Source organism: Dasypus novemcinctus, chromosome 8 (assembly GCF_030445035.2).
Source record: "Dasypus novemcinctus isolate mDasNov1 chromosome 8, mDasNov1.1.hap2, whole genome shotgun sequence".
NCBI lineage: Eukaryota > Metazoa > Chordata > Mammalia > Cingulata > Dasypodidae > Dasypus > Dasypus novemcinctus.
In genome coordinates this window covers 124350589-124373126 of record NC_080680.1, presented here as the reverse complement: position 1 = coordinate 124373126, position 22538 = coordinate 124350589, and the positions used below count along the sequence as shown (strand labels likewise).

At 52.6% G+C, this 22538-nt stretch overlaps 2 protein-coding genes across 4 annotated transcripts in view; both read left to right on the top strand.

Annotated features, from left to right (window-relative positions):
- TDRD7 (tudor domain containing 7) overlaps nt 1-4255 on the top strand; it is a 75850-nt gene extending 71595 nt beyond the window's left edge. For all 3 annotated transcript variants that reach the window (XM_058302636.2, XM_058302635.1, XM_058302634.1), the window contains 2 exons: nt 2198-2358; nt 3790-4255. In XM_058302636.2, coding sequence (XP_058158619.1) covers nt 2198-2358; nt 3790-4010 — 382 coding nt within the window. In that variant the 3' untranslated portion in view covers nt 4011-4255. The remainder of the gene's footprint in view (nt 1-2197; nt 2359-3789) is intronic.
- A 3658-nt stretch (nt 4256-7913) lies between these two features.
- TMOD1 (tropomodulin 1) overlaps nt 7914-22538 on the top strand; it is a 72742-nt gene continuing 58117 nt past the window's right edge. Inside the window, exon 1 of the mRNA XM_058302633.2 lies at nt 7914-8029. The gene's annotated coding sequence lies outside the window, so the exon portion shown is untranslated. The remainder of the gene's footprint in view (nt 8030-22538) is intronic.

Below are 22538 nucleotides of genomic sequence, written 5' to 3'. Positions count from 1 at the left end.
TAATCACAGTGAAAGCCAAACTAATGTTAACTCTTCCTTGTTTGGGGGCAGATCCTACTGGGGGGCAAGGGGTTATGTCGTGGGTGGGGAGGAGCACCCATAAGCTGGAGGCCTAGGCAAGGGGGCTTCAAACTCCCCCACTCCCCGTGAACTTGAGTGGCCCCCCAGGACTCGTCTCCACAGGGCTGGACAGGTCATTTGTCCCCAGATAATCATGGGATGTCATACAGAAACACAGACCACCTGATCTGTGTGTGTGAACTTCATGAACTAAATCAGTGCACACTGTTTAGAGCTTCTATCTTGCTTAAGACTCAGGAATTTGTTTGTTAAACCTTGTTCCCGAGTACGGAAAGTTAAGACTTGGGATTTTCCAACCTATCGTTTACAAATCTGTCTCAGCATAATAAAACCCAGGGGAGCCTATTTAATACAGATCCCTCCACACCCCAGACACCCTGAATCAGACTGTTGGGGGTGGAACCCCAGAATCTGTGTTTTTACCCAACCCTCCAGGTGACTCTCAGGCAGGTTCATACTGAGATTGTAACCTAGCCAGAACGGAAGCCTTTATTTAAGCTATTCTTTTTGAAAATTGAGAGCTAAGTGGAAGTACAATATCGAAGTTTCTGATGGCCTCACTGCTCTGTTGCTCTTATATATGTACTAAAGTATAGACCACCATCATTTTGCCTTGTGCAATTTAAAGACAATTTTTTTGGTAGAAACTGAATGCTTTTATCTCCTTTGACCCTTCTACCAATTAGCAGTCTTACCAACCTGACATTTCCACATGTAAAAATTTATCTTCCATTTGGTCTTAAGTTATTTAACAGCTTTTCTCCATTTTGATAATTATAATAATAGTTCCCATTTGCTACTGATGATGATGATGATAATAGCTCCAATTATTCCTGTTTGCCAAGTGCCTATTATATGCCCAGTAATGTGCTCAGCACTTTTTGCATGTTATTTCTGCAAACAAATTGCTGTTCCACAGCAGACATGAAACCCAGAGAGGTGAAGAGCCCAGGGGGACCCCAGCTCAGGTCTGTGTGGCCCCAAAGCGCAGTTCTTTAGCCGCTGCCCTGCAGTGTCCCACTGGTCTCTGCAACGCGGGTTTGCTGCTGCACCTCGGGCTCATCTGAAGGCTTCAGAGGTTCCCCAAATGCAAACGGGGTTTGGAGGTCACAGAGGTCTCCCTCGCCCACTTTCCTACCCCGGTTCTCCGCCAGGGAATCCGTGCAGCCTGGCGGGCCGGCCCAGCAGTGTGTGGCACCCAGGGCTGATGCACCTGCTCTCCAGGGCAGCTGGAGGGCCCCCGAGGGAGAGCCGGGCTCACGGATAAGTCCCCAGAGATGCTTTCCCAAGACAATATGAAGGATCTTCCTTTCCTTCCTGGAATAACATTCCTTGATAATGGAATCAGGTCTGCAGGACGTTGAAAGGGCCCTTCCCACCTAACTTGGAAGCCTGGGCTTTTCTCCCTTCAGCCAAGTTGACAGAGGGCTGGAGGGGGACACACGTGCCCGGGCCTCTCTTCATGGCATCCTGAACAGAACTGAGCCCATTTCTCTTCTTCTCCCCACTCCCCTTCGCCCTGTGATCCCCTCTCCCTTCCATGGGTGGGCTGGAGTTTGTGTTTTGTTTTCTTTTGTTTATTGAAGTCCTTCCTTGGCATAATTAAAATGGCCAACTTGCATTCAGAACCCACCTTGCCGGCCTGACTTTCCCCTCCACGCCTCCACACGTGCTGCCCTCCGGCTGTGTCGGGCACTTGCGATGCCCCACACCTCACGCCTTCTCCGTATTCCAGAAGTGTCCGTCTGTGGAACACGTGCCCGTCCTGTCTTCCTGGCAGAGGCAAGGCACCCGCGGCCGCGGCCTGACCTTCCTCGAGGCCCTTCACTTCACCCTACTATGACACTTGCTCGTTGAGGTGCTGGCCTCCTCCACTAGCCCCACGAGGCCCGCAAAGCTCTGCCAAATGAACAAATGCCGTCAAGAGGTTAAGCGGGGAACAGCAACCTGTGGGAAAAGCAGCAGCAACCTCTTTAGAAACCGCCACGACAGCGTGCTTTCACGTTTTGATAGCCACCCTTCACATTCATGTTTCTTTTTATGATAAAAGGTTACTTACCCTTAAAGCGGGTGCTAACTTTGTGTTTCCTTCCTTTTTAATCCCTTGCGCATCCAGGTGGCATAGGGTGCTTTTAAAAGGAGTCTTGACCAATGGACTGGTATCCGTTTATGAGCTGGACTACGGCAAGCACGAGTTGGTCAACATAAGGAAAGTACAGCCCCTGGCGGACATGTTCCGAGAGCTGCCGTTCCAGGCGGTCACAGCTCAGCTTGCAGGTAAATGCTCGTGCCACGACCAGTCACGGTTTCAGTTTGACCTGGGTCCTTCCTTGGCGAGTGCTGAATCATTGGCCTTTTTTTTGGTGTTGTTTTTTTTTTCTTTTTTTTTGCGCAAACAACATGCCGACCATAATAAAAATAATTTCTGAAGATCTTCTCACTAAATTTGCTGCTTCAGTTTTTCCATTTTCCTTTCTGTCCCTGGTTTCTGCTTGAGTGTGTTCCTGTCATCTTAGGGCAGGTATAACAATGCCTTCTGCTTTCTTCTTTTACTATTTTTTCCTAAGTCTTTTTCTGGTGGTTGTTTCTTCATCCTGATGATTATTTTTTTAATGGCTCCAAAATACTCCATTTCATTGCTCCTTCCTATGTTGATTATTTAGGTTCACGCTTGTCATTGTAATGTTAAGAGAAAGCTCTGCAGATATGTATACTAGCCAGAACCAAAAAAAAAAAAAACCACAGAAATAAAAGACAATAGAAACAAGCTAAATAACCGACCGAAGAATGTTTCATAAATTACAATACATCTACCTGAAGAGTTACTGTAACTGTTGCAGGACATGGCCGTGTTCCTGGTTGGTTTGCATCGCACCTTACGGCATGCTGGGGTGCGCTTTCACCATGTGCTCGTCAGCTCCTGGCGAGCGTTAAAAGGGGAGGCACTCATCTAGTAGGTGTACAGCTCTGAAATCTCACCTGTTGAGATGCTGCTTATCTTTCGTGGAAACAGGCAGATGGTGTTTGCGCTGTGCACGCTCCACCACTAGGTGGCGCGGGCAGCGAGATGCTCCACCCGGAGGCGCCCGGCTACCAGGGGGCCAGACACCTGCAGCCCCCTCTCTGCCGGAAGGTGGGCTCTCTGCCAGAAGGTGGGAGCCACGACGCCGTGACCCCCACCGCCCTGTTCCCTTGCTGCTGCCCACAGTTGTCACTGCAGCTCACCCCACACGGTGAGAGAAATGACCAGACCTCAGAAACAGCAGAAGTTACACACACAGATGCTCCTTTTTAAACAGTGACCGGCTCACACTGGAGAGACGTGCACTGTCCTGGGTCACCAGGACAGGAAATAAATCCTTAAATGAGAGAAAGGTCACTGCTATCAAGCGGATTCTTTGTAGTTCCCCTGGTGGGCTGAGGCATTAGTTTAAATCTGCAGGATACTTTGTGTGTCATTATGACCTCATTTGATAACACATCACTAAATCTCATGAAACTCGTGTCCGCAGGTGAAAGTTTACAGAGGTGATTCCACTTGGAGCAGCAGCGGGGCTGCTTTAAGACTGGCCAGCAACTGTTCTGCTAGGCAGGTCTGACTGGGCTGCTTCAGCGGCTTTGGAATCGGCTCAGATGGTTTCCCCTTCCAACAGGCGAGAGGGGGGCCCGCTGAGCCCACACCACAACCTTGTCCCGTCTCTCTCCTAGGGGTCAAGTGCAGCCAGTGGTCCGAGGAGGCGTCCATGGTGTTTCGAAATCATGTGGAGAAGAAACCTCTGGTGGCCTTGGTGCAGACGGTCATCGAAAATGCCAACGCTTGGGACCGCAAGGTGGTGGCGTACTTGGTGGACACGTCACTTCCAGACACCGACATCTGGATTCACGATTTCATGTCAGAGTACCTGGTAGAGCTTTCAAAAGTTAACTAATCACGCTTCTGAGACCTCAACAACTCATTCCGATTTTTTAGCAATAACAAAATGTAGTAGGCTTTACAAAACAAAAATCTCATATCTGCTACGTGGCTCTGACTATTGTGGGGGATTGAAGAGAACACGCTTCTGTTTGATGAGAGATATTTAGCAAGTTTTGTTTTAAGAGAGTTGACTTTTCAAAGAAAATTGCACTTGAATTATTACTATAATATTAGAATAAAGATGTTTATCGATGTAAACACCGGCTACAACCTTGTGATTTCTAGGCTCCGGTTTCCCTTTCAGCCGTGCTGTCTTCCTGGTCGTGCTGGGAGGTTCTGCAGTTAGAGTTAGTACTTTGTGACATGGAAAGGCCCTTAGTCGTCAGCTAGTCTTCCTGTTCTACTGTCCCCCATTTTAGAGAGGGGACATGGTCCCAGAATGATGGCATTTGCCTCGAGGTCACGCTGAGCTGGGCCCAGCCTCGGGGCCTCCAGCTTTTGAGCCCAGGATGCTTCTCCCACACCACGCAGCCCCCTGAGCACCAAGGATTTGCTCTCCCTTCCCGCGCTCAGCACTGCGCCACGGGTCTCAGCTGGTCAAGAGCCTCCATAATGAAATACCTGGCCTGCTGGCACCTGCTGTCGCCTCCACCTTGCTTTTCTTCATCAGACCCTGATGATGAAGCAGGTGTTTGGTAGTCACTGTTTGGGGACACAGATGCTTTCATAGCATCATACCACACCTTTAAAAAGTAACCCTACTCTGGGGGAGGGTGCATCCCAAAGCAGGTGGTCACCAAACCACGTGATGGCTGCCCCGAGGCTCTAGCACAGCAGCACTGCTTGTGATGCCGGCTGGAGGGGACAGCAAGCCAGCTTGCCCCTCACCAGCCCTTCTTTCCCCAAAGCTCGAGTGGCTTCTCCTGGCCCAGAGATCCCAGACCGAAGTCCCAGGCTTCCCACAGTCTGGCGTCAACCTCCATACTCATCCTCATCATCCACCATGCCCTGCTCCGGCCACATCCGACCTCGATCGGATCCCCGGGCCCCACACGTGTCCATCCCGGATGCCGAGGTTCCAAAGCAGACCCTGCTCCCCTCCAAACCTTGCTTATTCTTTTCCCTCAGCCTGCAGCCCATTCCATGTCCCTCTGTGAAGCCATGCCTGGCACCCCTCTCTTCTCCATTGTACTTTGGGCCTCTCTTGGGGCCCACATCTTCCTTTGCTTTACAGAATATATCTAGCTATCCATGCACCAGTCACCCCAACAGTTTGTGAGGCCCTTGCAGGAGGGGTGCATTCATCATGCGCTTGCTCCTTGGGGGCAGGGCGGGCGGTCAGACGGGGAGGTTGGAGGCTTTAGCCACAGTCAGGAGGTGAGGCGTGATTCCCCGGACAAAGAGTGAGCGATGGGAACGAGGAGGAAAGAACAAAGGCTTTTAAAAGTTTTAACTAGCATTATTAGAACTGGCAGCCCAGAGACAGGACACAGGGGAAAGAAAGCATCAGAGCGAAGCCAAGTCTTAAAGACTGGGAGGCTGAGAGGATGCTTACTCTCCTTGAGTAGGAAGCCTAAAACCTTGACTTTGAACATGCTGGACTTGAGCCAACAGTAAGGTCTTCGTGTGAAAAAAATGCATAAACTATAGGTTTCAGGGGAGAAGCCAGCTGGGGCTAAAAATCCCTAAAGTCATTTTGTTTATATTTGAGAAAATCAATGGAAAGTGAGGACACAAAGAGGAGGGTGAAGACCAGATGTTTTCAATTGCTCATGTTAAAGATGCCAAAATTATCTTTCTGGTTTTTTAATTGTTAGAACTAAAGTGATTCAAAATTCAGGAATGCTTCTGCCTATGGATAAGATAGTTATTTGTGATTAAATTAAAAATCCTGACATAGAACTATTTAAGTGGAATAAAATAGTGTAAATATTTTGTTTTTTAAAGTAATGGTTTCTTTTCCTAACCAAAAACAACAATCCTCGAGTTGTCTACAAGTAAGGAAGAGGTGAGGTGGTTTCTGTTTCACTATTTTAAAAGGGTTTCCATTAATTTTTTAGATAAAGCAATTAATTGTTGATGCAACTGAAAAATTAATCTGGTGCTGGGACAACCTGACAGACAAATGAAACATGACATCAGCCTCATGCCACATTCAGAAGTCAGTTCCAGGTGGACTAAAAACCAAAACGTGCAAGGCTGACATAGGCAGACAGATAGGAAAAGAGCTTTACCACCCCAAAGCAGGGAAAGATTCCTTAGGTCACGGAAAGCGTGAACCATGAAAGAAAAGGCTGATGTACGACACTACATTAAAAATAAGAACACCTGTTCATCAAAAGACTCAAGGAAGTCAAAAGGCTTGGCACAGAGTGGAACTATATATGGAGAGAGATGGAATGTGGAATGTGTGAGTGTGTGTAGTGGGAAAATATACCAAATAAGTAAAAATCAGGCCATCCAGAAGAAATATGGGCAATAAATTGGGACCAGCTTCACAAAAGCATTAGTCCCACTGGCCAGGAAGCAGGAAGGGGGGCAGGGAGCTGCACATCAGAGGACAAGAGGCCCCGCTGCGCCTGCTCCACGGACAAAGGTCTTCGCTGCACCGGTGGCGGTGAGGATGGACACTGGCCCCATGACTGGGAGAGTCCACGTTCTCTCCTGCTGCCGCCACCGCCATCCTCCAGGACCCAGCGCTTCCACCTGCTATGATACCAGCAGAGAATGTTCGTGGTGGCATTATTTGTGATAGCTAAACCGGAAATAACACAATGTCTATTAAGAGTAGAACTGGATTTTTTTTTTTAAGGCCGTGGCCTATCCGTGCAATGGAAAACTTCACGGCTTTGAGAGTGTACAAACTACAGCTACACAACATGCTTCATCTCACAAAGCTGAACAAACGAAGACAAACCGGAGGAGAGCCCGGAAGCGGGTGCCAAAGGGGCAAGCGGGCAGTGCCTTCTAGGAGGCCAGAGGGGGCCTCTGGGCTGCTGGCAGGAGTTTGCTTACCTGAGCGGTGGCTGCCCAGGTGTTCCCCGTTACAAAAATTCACAAAGCCGCCCACTTACCTTGTATGCACTTTGCTGAATGTATTTTATCTCACAATGAAAAGGTTACAATTTAAACTGAACTCTTAAGCCATTGCTTTATTAAAATATACGGCACCTATCCCCTTGAACTTTCTCTGAGAGCGGTGAGGGTCTCTTGATAGAGAAGTACACTTCAGTGGAAAACAAGGGTTTTGTTTCATGATTTTAAACGCGTGTTTCTCACTCGCAATCTAAACGCCAAAATTAAAAAGAATTGCTTGTGCTAGGGCCTAACCCACGAGAAACTGCCATAAACCCCACCCCCACCCCCCGCCGCCCTACAAATTCCTTTGGATGCATGCGCCATGTGTGATTCAACACACTGTTAACATTTCTCTTTGCGTTTAAGTGGTTTGTTCGGCAAAAAAATCTGTCTTTGAAGAAAGTGAGGCTCTTTTCTGTGGTTATTTTAAGTCGTGATTTTTCGGACTTCCTTGGCATAGACAGAACGGTCGAGCGTGCGGGAACAAATCGGGGCTCTCCCCGCCGGGGCTCCGCCGGGCCGGGGCGCCGCTCGCCGCCAGCAGGTGGGTGGGGCAGCTCCCGCGGGCCCTCGGATTCTTAAACTGCAGCCCCCCAGGAAGGGAAATCTGCCCACCTCTTTCCAGCGAGCTCCGCGGCCGCTCGCACGGCCAGAAGCAAGTGGGGAAACGAGACCCCGCCGGGGGCGACCCGCGCCCGCGCCGCGCGCAGCAGGCGTCGCTCCCCCTCCGGGGACGGTGCGCTGCGCCCCGGCGCCCCGGGCTGGAGGGAGGGAGGGGGCGGCGGCGGGGCGGGGCGCGGTGACAGCGGAGCGGGGCCCGCCCCTGGCTCCCACCCCCGGAGCCCACAGCGCCGCCGCCCGCCGCCCGCCCGCGGCCGCCCGGGAGCTCGTCCGGCCCCGCGCTCCGCTCGCCCGCCGCCCGCGCCCGCGCCGCCCCCGCCGCGCCGCACCCCGGTAAGCCCCCGGCCCGGCCCGGGGTCCCCCTCGCGCTCGCGGGGCTCCCTGCCCCCGCGCCGGGGCCCCAGCCATATCTGGGCAAAATATTCGGCTGTCGCCGCCGCCGCCGAGAGCGACTGAGCGTGGCTCCCTCTATAAATAGCCGCCGCCCCGGGTCGCCTGCGGGCTGGAGCGCCCCGGGGCAGGGGGTCCCGAGCCCCCGCGCTCGCGTGCCCGACGCCCTCGCTCTGGGCCCCGGGGACCGCCCGCCGCCGGGAGGAGCGCTGCGCTCTCGAGGCCCGGGTCCTGGCGAGGGGCGCCCCGGCGCCCGCGGGCGCTCTGCGGGGCACACGTGCCCGCCCGGGCCCGGCACCCAGGCGCGGCCTCTTGTGCGCCCGCGGAGAGTGCGGGGGTGCGAGTGGGGGCGTACGTGCTGGGTGGGCGGGGACCCCCGGGCTTGGCGTGCGGCAGGAAAAAAGTTTCCCCAACTGCGGAGGTGGCGGGGTTTAAAGCGCCGCGACACACGCGGTAGGCGGCGAGTGGCGCAGGAAGGATCCGGGGCGCGCGGACCCCTCGCCGTCGCCACCTCTCAGACGAGCCTCGGCAGGCCCCCTCCCTTCCCCGAGCCTCGGTTTCCCCATTTGTAGGGGCGGGCTTTGGCTGCCCGTGGGAGCGAGCAGCCGGCGCGCTCTTGACCGCCGCGCTCCGCGCACCTGTTCACCCGCGCCCGGCCTGGGCCGCGGGCCACAGCCGCGCCCGTCCAGGGCGGAAACTCCCCAGGCTGTGGCGGGCCCCCAGACGCGGGGCCTATCCCGAGACCCGCAGGGGCCCTCGGAATGGCTTGGGCCGCACACCTCCAGGGAGATGGCACCTGCGGGCATCTTGGCGAGGGAGCCCGCCGCGCCTTCTCAAGGGACATGGCATCCAAACAAGTGTAGAAACACAAGGACCCCGGCAGGCCCGGGGTTCCAGGTTAGCCGCTCTCCAGCCTCAGTTTCCGCGTCTGTATAGTGAGGTCCCCACGCGCTCTAGGGCGCCTGCGACGCGACCCCGGAGCCGTGGCGTCCCCGCCCCCGCTTTCAGGTTCCCCGCGACCCGGCCCGGCCCTTTGTCCTCTCAGACTCTTGGGGATGAGCTGGCCCAAGCCCTTCCCGTCCTGACCGAGGACGTGAACCTGAGCCCAGCGCTGCCCCGACGAACCCCATCTTTCTCCCTGAGGTGGCGGCGTTTTCTTACCGGCAAGGGGTCGTGGAGCCCCCTGCTCAAGGTCACGGGCTGTTTGCGGACCCTTCCTGCTGCCGAGGGTGGGTCTGAGGGCTCCCCATCAGTGCCCCCCTTTTTTTATCTGCTGATGCCCAGGGCTTTTTCTTTCTCACACAATAGCGCCCTCCTCCTGAAATGTCTTGCTCGTTTCTACTGTACTTCTTATCATGTATTTTCTCCAAAGCCATCTCATAGGTAAAGGAATTAAAGGAACAGGGGGCCACACAGAGGGGCCTCGGTGTGTCCATACTTCGGAAGGAGTGACTTGTAAACCCACCTTTTAGACAGCCCCTGGCCCTTGAATTCCTGCCGGCTAAGTGGAAAGCCAGTGTCCTCTAAAAATAGCGTCTGTCCCCCACCTTATCAGGCTCTCACACCTTCCCCAGGGAGGGGCTGCTTCCTGCCTCGGGGAAAAGGGCGTAGTGGCAGCCCTGGGCCCCGGGAAGGTGGACGGCCCAGCCCCAGCCCTGCCTCCTGTGACCTTGGGCAAAGACGGGCCACGCAGGATGGGCTGTCGTGGACCTGGAGTCAGGAGGACACGGAGGTGCCCGTGGAAGATTTTTAGGGTGCCGGAAGTGAAGTGCTAGGGACAGCATTCTGGGGAGCCCACGGTGAAGAGGAGAAGGGGGAGGAAGTGGATCCCGAAGCTGGGGGAGGGGGGAGGGCAGCTGTGCCAGTTGCTCCGAAGAGACAAGGCAGGGCGAGGAATGGGAGGGGCCGTTTGCATTTGCAGTGGGTCCTGGGCGACTTCAGCCAGGGCCGTGCCAGAAGGTTCTAGAATGGGACTCGCCCCTGCCTTAGTGGGGCAGCGAGCTAACTTGCCTGGGCCTCAGTTTCCTCCTCTGTTCAGCGGGGATAAGGATGGTGCCCAGCTCATGGGTCGTTGAGGGGATTCAGTGGGATGTGGGGAAACCCTCGTCCCAGTGCCAGCTGGGTTGAGGCTAAAATGAAGCCACGTCCCAAGTGAGACCCCTGCCTCCCCTTGAGGGGCGTCGTTGTCTGCGAAGGAGGCTGGCGACGGGCGGTGCGCAGTGCTTTGACCCTGCCCAGGGACTTGGTGACCTTGGCAGGCTTATTTCTGAAATGACATCATCAATCGATGACTCCTGCTGAGCACAGTCATAATGGCCTTTTCCAGTCAGTGTTTTGATATTTCAGTGTTACTAATGGAGTGGCCTGGCTGCCAGCATGTCTAAAAAGGCCAGTTCACTTTTCACTTAACGCCAGAACCCCAGAGAGACGATTAGTTGGCTACTGGACGTCCCTATCAGTTTAACGCCACAGACCTGTTTCTATGGGAAGACATGAATCTGATGGCGTGATTCTGGGGCCATTTCCTCTCTTTTGTTTTGTTTTTAAAATCCTGCCTGGGTTAATCGTGATGGGACCTGACTCTCTCTGCTCCTAATCACAACAAAGAATGAGCTCATCGGAGTCAACCTAGGACGCCTCTGGGAGGGTTTCTTCAGTGTTAGGAGGTGCTGGCTCTTGTCTGATTGAAAAATTCAACAGACTCAGGCATTTCTTCCAGCCTTTCCTTTTTTACATCTTTTTGTTTTCCTCTTGGAGAAAAACAGACTTGAGAAAGAGCTGGACATTACTGCACAGGTGGAGGGAAGAGGGAGGGAGAGCAAGACAAGACCCACCCATGAGTTCCCATCTCATTTCATCATGGCGGCCCCAGCCCGAGCCACCAGTCACTCTGGAGCTACTAGAAGGTAGACCCCCAGCCCTCCCTGGAGCTGGTTCTGGTGGGTGATGAGTTGTGACAATGGTTTAAGGAATGAACCGACAGAATCAGACAGGCCTCCTGGCCTTCCTCATTCTCTTTCACGGACTCACCTCTTCTGCCTTTCCCCTAACTGCTGGTATCACTCTCAACCCATTCTCTTCTCACCCTACCTCTCTTAACTGGGAAGTCTCATTCACTCCTATGGTTCCAACCATTGATGGGGTGGCCATCAATGCACAACTCCTGTCCAGCCTGGGCTGCTCTCCTTAGCCCTTGGTTCTGCAATGCCAGCCTGTTGGACAAAGCCCATCAGATGCCCCAAAGGCACTGAAGACCCAAAAGCCAAGGTTCAGGCCCATCCGCCTCCTCCTGTGTCCCCTTCGCACCCCACCCATCAGTGTCCACCCAGTCAGAAACCCCCCTTCCCTTTGCCACTCCATTCAGCGGGTCGGCCAGTCCCATCACCTCTCCTCCTTCATAGCACTTTGGCTCATTTCTATCCCCACATCCACTGTCCCAGTTCAGCCTTTGGCCATCTCTCCCCTAAGCAATTGTCAGAGCTTCCCCACAGTCTTTCTGTCTCAGGTCTCTCCCTTTTTCCATGCTGTTGTCAAAGACCACATTCCTTGGCATGGTACACCAGGACCACTGAAGAAGGGGCTCTAAGCTACTTTCTCCAAAATAATCTCTTGGTGCTCCCCCCAGGTTCTCTTACTTTCTGGTCACGGTGCAAGCACCATGTGCCTTCACACCTCCCTGCCTTTGGTCTTCCTAGGCCTCCTGCTTGGGATCCTGACCCCCCCTTCTCGGCCTGGGCCACCTGTGATCACCACTGGAAGCGGAGCTCCCCATTGCCTCACCTGTGCCCCACTGTCCCCCACTAGACCTCAAGGGACCTCAGAGCCCAAGTCATGGCAGGTTCCAGATGTAGTGGTCGGCTTACATGTCTACCTCGGCCAGACTGAAAGCTCCTTGAGGGCAGGTCTGTGGATTGCTCACTTCCACTTCCCCAGAGTCTGGGCCAGGGTCCTCCAGAGAAACAGAACCTGGAGGATGTAAAGGTCAAGAGATGGAATTCCAGGAATTGGCTCACGTGGTTATGGGGCCTGGCCGGCAGGCTGGAAACTCTGGTAAGAGTTGATGTTGAAGTCTTGGGTCTGAATTTCTTCTTCTTGGAGTCCTCAGTTCTTTGCTTTGTAAGGCCTCCAGTTGATGGGATGAGGCCCAGCCACCTTATCAAGGGTCATCTCCTGTACTTAAAGTCACCAGATTGTGGACGGCAATCCCATCAACAAATACCTTCACAGCCACATCTAGACTGGTTTAATTACATAACTGGGTCCTAGAGCCTAGCCAGGTTGACACATCAAACTAACCATGACACTTGGGGTCCAGCTCAGTGCTCAGCCCTTGGCATGGTGTGGGTACTTTAATTTGTAATAAATGATTAACCATTGAATGAACGAATGAGTAAAAGAGTGAATGAATGAAAACTCTACAGTAATCATGACAAGCACAACACTAACCAGCATTTACAACGTTTGCCCATCCCACCAGTCCATCAGCAACATGAGGACAGAGGCCCCAGCTGTTCTGTTCCCACTGCCTCCCCAGCCCCACCAGTGTCTGCACACAGTAGGGCCACAATAAATAGCTAATGAATGAATCCATGATTTCATTTGAAATTCACAGGGATGCTGTGGGGAAGGAAGGGCAGCTATACTCACCCCCTATTTTGCAGATGAGGCAGTGGGCCCGGTGGGAATTGTTCAAAGTTAGTTGTGTTCCCTTAAAACCAAAGTGCTCTGCAGGGTTTCAGCAGCTTGAGAAACAAGAGCCCTTGTGTTCTATACAGAAATTCTCTAGCTTTAACATATGAATCACCTGGGTCTTGTTAAAAATTCAGAATCAGTAGGCCAGGAGTGGGGCCTGAGATTCTGAATTTCCAAGAAGTTGTCAGATCATGCTCATGATGCCGCCTCAAAGACCTCAGGGCAGGAGCTTGTTATGATAAATTCCTCCCCTGGCCATCCATTAAGATAGTGTTTTAAAATCCACACATGTCCATCAACAGATGAACAAACAATGTGGTATATTCTTCAGCCCTAAAAAGGAATGAAGTCTGCTACGTAAGATAACATGGGTGAACCCTGAAGACATCATGTTCAGTGAAATAAGGCAGACATTGAAGGACAGCTATTATATGATTCCACTTCTATGAAATAACTAGATCGTGCAGACTCATAAAGATGGAAAGTAGAGTACAGGTTACCAGGAGCCACGGGAGGGAAAATGAGGAGTTACTGCTTCATGGGTATAGAGTTTCTCTTTGGAGTGATAGAAAAATTTTGGTAATGGATGGTGGTGATGGTAGCACAACACTGTGAATATAATTAATACCACTGAGCTGTATAATTGAAAATAGGGAAGTTTATGTTGTGGCACAATACATTTTTTTAAAAATCTACAAATGAATTCATTTGAATCCTGACTTCAACTCAAGGGCTCTTTGGAATCAGCACAGTGTTGACAGGTTTGGTATCTGTGGGCCCAGGATGAGTGCCTGGCCAGAGCTGGGCTGGGGACCCTAGAGGCCTGCATCAAAGCTGCTCAGAAGTGTGACAGTGTGAGCAGTCAAGACAGACCTGCGCCTTGCAAGTCCAGGAAGATTTCAAGTTTCAGACTGGATGGCAATATTGTATGCCTTTGTGGGTTTTGTATTACATTCCACTTATACCATTAAAAGAGTTTTAGATTACTTTAAATAAACCTACTCAGGCAATATAACTAGTGGGAACAGAAATTTTAAAAGACCAGAGCTGAAGCCTTGGAAATTGGGAGCATGAAACTGAGAATCCAAGGGCTGGTCTGGAGACTTCCCTGGACAGACGGAGCTCTCGGTTTGCATACTGTTCCAGAAGATGCATGGCTCTGCCTGAAGCCATCCAAACCCAGATGAAGGACACCCACCTAGAGAACTGAGAGAGACCACGTGCCAGCTCCTGGCCCAAGGTCCCAACTGAATTTGTTCCGATCAGCTCCGGGATGAGCCATGGAACAAGATGGAAAGGAGACAGGCTGCTCACAGGTCTCTTCGGGCCTGTTCATAAAAGGAAGATCAGTGTTTTGGGACAGAACATTGTTTTCTTAGCTGGAATTCTGGGTATATTCCCAGGAGGGGGCACTGGTAGAAGGCAGGTTTGAGGCATGGTTGAGGAGATGGAAACTGGCGACTGCCTTCTTGGGTTCAAACCTAAGCTCTGCCATAATCTCGGGTAATTTTGTTAACCCCAACTAGCCTCAGTTTCCCCAGGAAGCAGGGCTGTTGTGGGGATAAATTAGCCATCATGGGTACAGTGTTTTGGATGGCACCCTGTGATAATGGGGCAATCAGAAGGAAAATCCCAGCTCTAGCGTTTGTCAGCTTTACCACCACTGGTCAGGTTCTTTGGCCTCTCTGCATTTCAGTTTCTTCATCTGTAAAATGGGCATAATAAAAGCACCAACTTCATAAAGGTGTTAAGATTGCATGAAATAATCCATGCAAAGAGCTCAGTGTAGTGCATGACCTTCTGTGAGTGCAGAATAATGCCAGCTATTACCGTGAGCGCCAGTGACATTTTATGCCACACCCGCCTCATGGGCAGTTTGCCTACTAACTCCACTGTCTCTCTATGCTCTAGTCTATTACCCAGCCCCCTGTTGGAGGGCTTTATGTGGTTTCCAGCATTTTTTTTTCTTATAAATAGTGTGGTACCAGATAATTTGTACATATATTTTTGTGCAGCTCAGTGAGTAAACTGATAGGTTGAATTCCTAGAAGTGAAACTGCTGAGTCAAAGGGTGTGTGTGTTTGGACAGATGTGGCTTAAATTGCCTTGAAAGAAGGTGTGCCAATGTCTACTTCTATTCCATGTTAGAATTCTACCCCCCATCTTAGGAACACTGGGAATTCTCAGGCTTTTTTGTCTTTGCCACTCTGAAGAGAATGAATGTCTCCTTTCTTGATTTGCTTTTCTATCCTCATGGGCGAGGTTCATTATCTAGTTATTAGTAGCCATTTGCATTTCTTTTATGTGAATTGCCTGTTCCTTTCCCTTTTCCCCATTTTCATGAACTGCTTTTTTCTTTATTATTGATTTTAGGAACTCTTTGTTTATTAAGCATATTGACCCTTTGTCAAATGTGCAGGAAATTTTTTTTCCCCAGTTTGTCATGTGCCTTTTGCACTTGTTCATGCTAATTTTCGTATTGGATTTTGTGGAAATGCCAATAATGAGACCAGGCATTCATTCATTTAGTCATTCATTCAGCAAACGTTTCTTTTTTTTTTAAGATTTATTTTTACTTATTTCTCTCCCCTTCCCCCCACCCCGCCCCAGTTGTCTGCTCTCTGTGTCCATTTGCTGTGTGTTCTGTGACTGCTTCTATCCTTATCAGCGGCACCGAGAATCTGTGTTTCTTTTTGTTGCGTCATCTTGCTGTGTCAGCTCTCCGTGTGTGCGGCGCCATTCCTGGGCAGGCTGCTCTTTCTTTCGCGCCGGGCAGCTCTCCTTACGGGGCGCACTCCTTGTGTGTGGGGCTCCCCTACGCGGGGACACCCCTGCGTGGCAGGGCACTCCTTGCGCGCATCAGCACTGTGCATGGGCCAGCTCCACACGGGTCAAGGAGGCCCGGGGTTTGAACCGCGGACCTCCCATGTGGTAGGCGGACGTCCTAACCACTGGGCCAAGTCCGCTTCCCAGCAAACATTTCTTGAGCCCCTAAGAGGGCAGGACTTGGTTATGGACCACAGGAGATGGACATGCTAGCCCTCAGGAAGCTCACAGCCTCGGGGAGGGGCGGTAAGGCAGTGCGATCACTCCCACAGCTCTCCAACAACCTCTCCCGTCGGTATGAAGAGGATTGGTCACTAAAACCCTTTTCAGCTGGTGTGGAAGAAGGTGAAATGGAAGAGGCAGGCAGCCCAGTGTGGGGACAGGCCACATGCATGAGCCCAGGCCAGAGCTGCTCCAAACCAGGGGCGCGGCAGGAGGTGGAAAGGAGGCTGGAGTGGGGCGCAGCCTGGTTCTGAGGGCAGCAGGCAGGCGGGGGGGCCCAGGAGATGGTTTCAGGGCCTTTTCCTGGAGCCCTGAGGCTTATGAGTCCAGATTCAGATTGTGAAGAGATGCAAAATGAGAAGTCCCACACACACAGTCCCACACACACTATGAGGCCTTTCTATTTGAACCACTTGACAACCTGACTGATGTGTGGATGCTCAAGGCTCGGTGTGTCCTGGGATGGGGCTTGATGCAACTGCAGCAAGTGACCAAGTCGAACACTATGTTTAGTTTCCTTGCTTTTTTAGAAGGTGCTTTCCCATATGACTAAGAGAATGAGGTCAACCAGGGAAAATAAATGTTAACCGGCTAGAAAACAAGTCTTGTGGCTCCAGATATGTCTTTCATGATAGAATCAGGACTTGGCCTTGTCTATTTAAATCTCTTCTATTTAACTCCCCCAATACTTCCACCCCAGGCCTCAACCCCTTCTGTAAGACACTCACCCAGGACTCTATCATCTCTACTTACTTGCCCACAATGACAGAGTGCTCACCACCTTCTGAATCTTCCCAGTGCATCCTTGGGAAGTTCTTATTACTAGAAATTTGTGCTCATTGGAAAGCTACATGCTGGTAACCTTGGTAAATCTGAGACTTCCTCCCCACAGTCACTTCTGTTCCCTCTTCCCTGGGTCAGCCCACAAGACGTTGGCTGAGGGGGAGCATGCTGCCCTGGTCCTCCCCCTGTTCTCCACAGGACACCCTGATCCTCTTCTGTGGATTCAGTTGGTGCCACTCAAATGAGAGGGCCCAGCTCACAAAACGGGTCATTCACCGGGCCGAACGCCATGCGAAATGTGCTCACTGAGCTCAGACATCAGGGAACACAATGGCATACCACCACCCATCCACCAGAATGGCTGAAATGAAAAGAACTGACAATACCAAGTGTTGACAAGGAAGTGGAGCAACTGCGGCTCTCAGACTCTGCTGGTGGAATTGTAAAATCGTACAGTTCTTTTGGAAAACTGGCGATATCCACTAAACTAAATGTATGCCTGTGCTATGATGCAGCAGGTCCACTCCGGGCACATACCCAAGAGAAGTGCGTGTTTATTTCCAGCAGAAGACATATTCATAGCGCTACTTGTAATGACCAAATACTGTAAATAACCTAACTGTCTATTAACAGCACAGTGAGTAAAGATTGACATATTTTATATAATGGGCTAAATTGAAAAAGAACAAATCATTGCTACACACAACAGCTTGGCTGACCTTCACGGATACAATGTTGAGTGAGAGGAGCCAGGCACAAGTGCACACTCACTGTGTGTTTCCATTAACGTGATGTTCCCCGAAGTCAAAGCTGACCTCTGGATTTGAAGGTTGGGATGGTAGTTTCCTTTGGGGGAGACTGACTGGGAGCCTTCTGGGGGGCGGGCAATGTTCTATGTCTGGATCTGAGTGGTGTTTCCATAGGAATATACCTATGAGACAATTCAAAGACTTGTGCATGTTGCCATATATAACCAATAGCATATTTATTGTATTTTAAAAGTATTTTAAATAATAGCTACCACTGCTGCCCTCTGCCCCCAGCACAGGGCAAACTTCTCACTCACCCCTGATCAGCTGCCCTGTGTCCCAGTGCAGAGCTTACAACCATTGGGGGTCTCCTGTCTCTGAGACTGGGGTGGTGGCCTGTGGGAAGTGGTCCTTGATCTCCCTGTCCCACGCCAGGGCATGTGCCTGGGCAGGACATTAACCAGTAAGTTTCAAAAACCACCATGACAGATCAAGACACAGACCAGGGAAGCAGACTTGGCCCAGCGGTTAGGGTGTCCGTCCACCACACAGGAAGTTCGCGGTTCAAACCCTGGGCCTCCTTGACCCGTGTGGAGCTGGCCCATGAGCAGTGCTGATGCGCGCAAGGAGTGCCGTGCTACACAGGGGTGTCCCCCGTGTAGGGGAGCCCCATGCGCAAGGAGTGCGCCCATAAGGAGAGCTGCCCAGCGCCAAAGAAAGTGCAGCCTGCCTAAGAATGGCGCCACCCACACGGAGAGATGACATAACAAGATGATGCAGCAAATAGAAACACAGATTCCCGTGCCGCTAACAACAAAAGCGGACAAAGAGGATGCAGCAAATGGACACGGAGAACAGACAACCAGGGTGGGGGGGAGGGGGAGAAAAACAAATAAATGAATAAATCTAAAAAAAAAAAGAGAGAGACAGACCAGGAGAGAAAGGAAACTAGTGTGTGTGTATGTATATATATATATATATATTTTTTTTTTTTTTCCAATGGTACCTTTTCCCCCTGCTCTTTGAACAAAGGGCCCCCTGTTTTTGCTTTGTACTGGCCCCTGGGAACTCTGAAGCTGGCCTTGCCCAGGGAACCCTTTCAGCCGAGCAGGGTGAGGGGCTCGAGGCCCTCTTAAGCAGAGGCTCTTAGGGCACGCCAGGCACTTTGGGACCCGGATCTCAGTGGGCCTAGAGCTTGGTCGCTCTTGCTTCATCTCCCTCCCTGCTTCTCCTCTTCCCCTGTCTGGATCTCATCTCAGGCCACCTGCAGCCTGGGGCACATTTACCTGGACCCTGCAGGGCAAATGAGACCGCGGGCTGCCAAGTTCTCCATAGACTAGAGACGTGGTCATGGGTCTCATGATCACAACACATGTTGTGACCCCGTTCTGAAACCTAAAGACTGAGGAAGTTAAGTAACCCCCTCCCAAATTTCCATGCCCAGGTTGCCACCATTCAACTCCCGACCCGCCCAGTTGGGTGCTGCTTTTCATCTGTGCGTGGGCCAGTGGACCTTCTTCCCTTGCGGGCCACTGACCTGGGGCAGCATTCGGTGGCCCGCCCCTGCCTGACAGTTCAGTTCGGCCTGCAGCGGCCTCACCCTTGCTTTGAGGCTGGGGGCCGAGATGTGGGAACTGGGTCTCCATCGCCAGGCGGGGGAAGCTCTGGGTGCGCACAGAGGCTGTGGAAGAAGCAAGGACTTGGTATTCCAGCAAGGCGGGCCAGGGCAGCCTGGGAGGAGGGGCTCGGCTTCGAGGACTGGGTAAGAATTCCGAGGGCACTGCAGGGGGGGGCGGCATCCCAGGCTGGAGGAGTGCAATTTCAGGAGTGCCCAGGAACCAGTGGTCCCGGGTAGCAGGAAGGGAAAGACCCGTGGTGGGTCTCAGAGGTCCACCAGCGCCCCGATGGCCTCCAGCCCCGGCCTAGCCAGTGGGCTCCCCATCTGCCTTAGGGGGCCGCTGTCGAAGGTGGTTTCAGCTTGAAGCGCCATCAGAATTGATGTTGGCAAAGATCACGCGGAGCCTGAGCTGAACGTGGACAGGAAGCCCTGAGGCGGGGGGAGCGGTTGGGGGGGCTGTCGTGTGATGGAGAGAAAAGCCACGAGGGCCCCCGAGAAGGAAAGGAGGGTCAGAGCTAAAGGATGTCAGAGAGAGGGCGGGCTGGGGCTGGCGGTGCAGGCCCACCTGCAGGGGGCTGAGAGGCAGCGGCCGAGGGGCCGTCCACCAGGTAAGGAGCCGGAGCTGGTGGCGAGGCAGGGGCTGAGGAAGGGAGTCTGGGCCGCAGAGAGAAGAGCTGAGGGTCCACAGCTGATCGCTGGAAGCAGCCGCGCCCGGGAGACGCTGAGAACCAGCCGGGGAACAGGTGGCCCAGCCGAATGCCTCTTCCTCAGGGACCCCTGCAGGGTGTCAGAAGGGAAGGAGGAAGCAAGAGAGTGGGGCTGCCCCGGCGAGGTGCAGGGGCATGTGGAGAGCGGTGTGCCATGTCAGGCGGGTTCCCGTGGGACGCCAGCACACAGGCCTGAGGGAGCAGGGGCCTGGCACTTCTGGGGACACCCTGGCCTGCATCTCTTCGTGCCCTCTGCACGTTGTCCCGGCTTCCCCTGCCACCTGCCCCATTCCCTCTTTAGGTGCCAGCGGGATGCCAGAAACAAAGTGCTCGGTTGCCGCCCTTCTTTTTTTACCTCGTCCCAGGCCACTTCATTGGTCCTTGGCCAGCCAATCAATTGGCTGCCTTGAGCCAGGCACCCATTCTGTCCAATCAGCTGAAAGTATGGGGAGGTCATGTGATCTAAATCATGGCTGCCCACGAGGCACCCCTTGAGGGAGCTTTGGGAGGGAGGAGCTCACTCTCCAGAGGGCCTGGGGATGTCACAATCGCCCTCGTGTCGGTGAAGCCAAGGGAGGAGAGAGGTTCAGGAGACAGCAGTGTCCTGGGATGAGGGGTCTTGGCATGAAGTCCCTTTAGCCAAAGTGACTTTCAAAGAGGGGCGCGAATATGCCAGGAGGTGGGGTCTGAAGAATTAACCTTGAAAATCAACCTTTCGTCGCCTATCCCCAAGCCATGGCAGAGATAAGATGGTCTCACTGGAAGATAATCATTTGAAGTCGCCTCAGCTCTTCCTCAGCTCAGGACAGTGCTTTCCAACAGTCGAGAGGTGGCTCCCGTGCCTCCTCCGCAGGGTCCCCCCCCCCATGCAGATGTGGAGAAGCCATTAGCCGAAGGGACCAGACCGCTCCCCATGAAAGATTTAAAAGCGCATCCTGTACTCCAGGAGCCTTGCAGTCTTGGAGCTTTCATTTCTGCAGCTTCCCTGATGGATGGCCTCAGCCCTTGATCTGCTCATGGCACAGCTTGTAAATTTTTTTTTCCAGTTAGCAGAGGCTTCAGGCGTCTGTCGTTGAGAAGCAGGATGGCCCGATATGCCCTAATAGGGTACACAGCAGATTTGGAAGGCTTAAGTTTTAATTTTATTTTAAATGTATTTACACTCCACCCCGCCCCCTTTTCCCCCTAACCCACTCTTGCTCAGGACCAAATTTGTAAAGCAGGTAACCTAGGCACATTGTCTGTTCAGGCCAGTGTTGCGGGGAGCAGCCCCTTCCTGCCTTCCCACCGCTTTTGTATCCACAGCCACGCCAGGAACATAGTTTGATGCTCACAGGCCTTGTCCAGTTGTTCCATTTTAGAGATGGGAAAACGGAGAATCAGAGAAGAGAGGAGACTTAGCCAAGGTGCCAAGGACAACTAGAGCAGAACCAAGGAGTGCACCTTCCCCTCCAGCTGGCACCTCTGCGCCAGGCCCAGGGCTCAGCCCTGGGGACAGAGACCCAGGAATAAGACTAACGGGACCTTACAATCTCCTAACAGTGGGGGGGAGGGGGAGAGGCGGAGACTCCAGCAGCACCTGCAGCGGCCTCGCCATCGTTGGCCTGTACCAAACCCAGGCTGCACGCCTTACCTGCTCGATGCCATTTCAACCTCGCCACGCCTGGGGGGCAGTCCTCCTAGATGCTCACTGTGGAGGTGAAGCAGCCCAGGCCGATGATTGCCAACTCTTTTCACCCCCATAGAATCCTTTCTTCAAAGGAAATCTCATCTGGAACCCCAAATATCCAAAACGCATCGAATCGGGGCCAAGTCCCTTCACCCTGCCCCTCCTCCTTAACCACGCCCCCACCCCACCTCCGCCCCGTGGCTTGAGCCACTTCCTCAGGGCCTGAGCTCTCCCCTGGGCACGGTTTACAAACCACAGCTGTGATCCAATTCTTTAATTTTACAGATGAGTAAAGGCGGGCCCAGAGAAGGGAAGGCACTTAGGGAGCTGCTGTCCCAACTAGCACTCAACCAAGGTCCCGCGACGCTCAGGCCTGTGCCGTGAGGCCTTTGAATAAGGAAATGGAGGCCTCTGTTAATAGTTAGAAAATACACTATCTTCCAAGACATCTTTTAAGACTGAGCTTGTAGTGGGTGCCAACAGGCCGGTTTTCACCTCCCACCCACCTTGCCTCTTCCCTCCCTCCAATTCTCAGAGTTCACTGTCCACAGGCAGAGAAAACCCCCTCTGTGAGCCAAGTGGGTGAGTGTGGCCTGAAGCTGACAGCTTCACAGTTAACCTTAGGAGTTCTCGGTCCTCTTAGCTTCTTTAGTTTAATGCCTGGTCAGCTGCTCCGTACTATTTACGAGGACACTTGACATTAGTAAGGGCTTTTAAAATCCTATGAAACAGGATTTTTGAATTCAGCAGCACTTTGGGGTGTGTACGTGGTTCATTAATTTTCCTGGGTGCGATAAGAAATCTCTTCAGGACGTGGTGAGTCTTCCCGGCATCTGTGGAGGTGGCCTGCTGCCTAACCCCACGTCCTCCTTCAGCAGGTGCACTAGTTTCCACCTGCTTCTCCCTTCTTGTTCCTTCCCCTAAGTCCTTTTCCCCAAGCCCGCTTGGGTATGGAATCCTCTCTCCCCAGCTCGCCCTGGCTCTCCCATCTCTAAGATGGGTCCATGACTTTTTCTAAGGGTTTTACTGAAAACCATCCAGGAAATGATTTGGGTGGCTCAGATAACAAGCATGGGGACCTCTCATGGTCCCAAACCTATCTGACTTCCCCCCAAGCTGTGTCCCAGCTGGGCCTGTCCCTGTGTCCGGTTTTGTGTGGTTCTGAGTGTCTCCCAGATGCAACCCA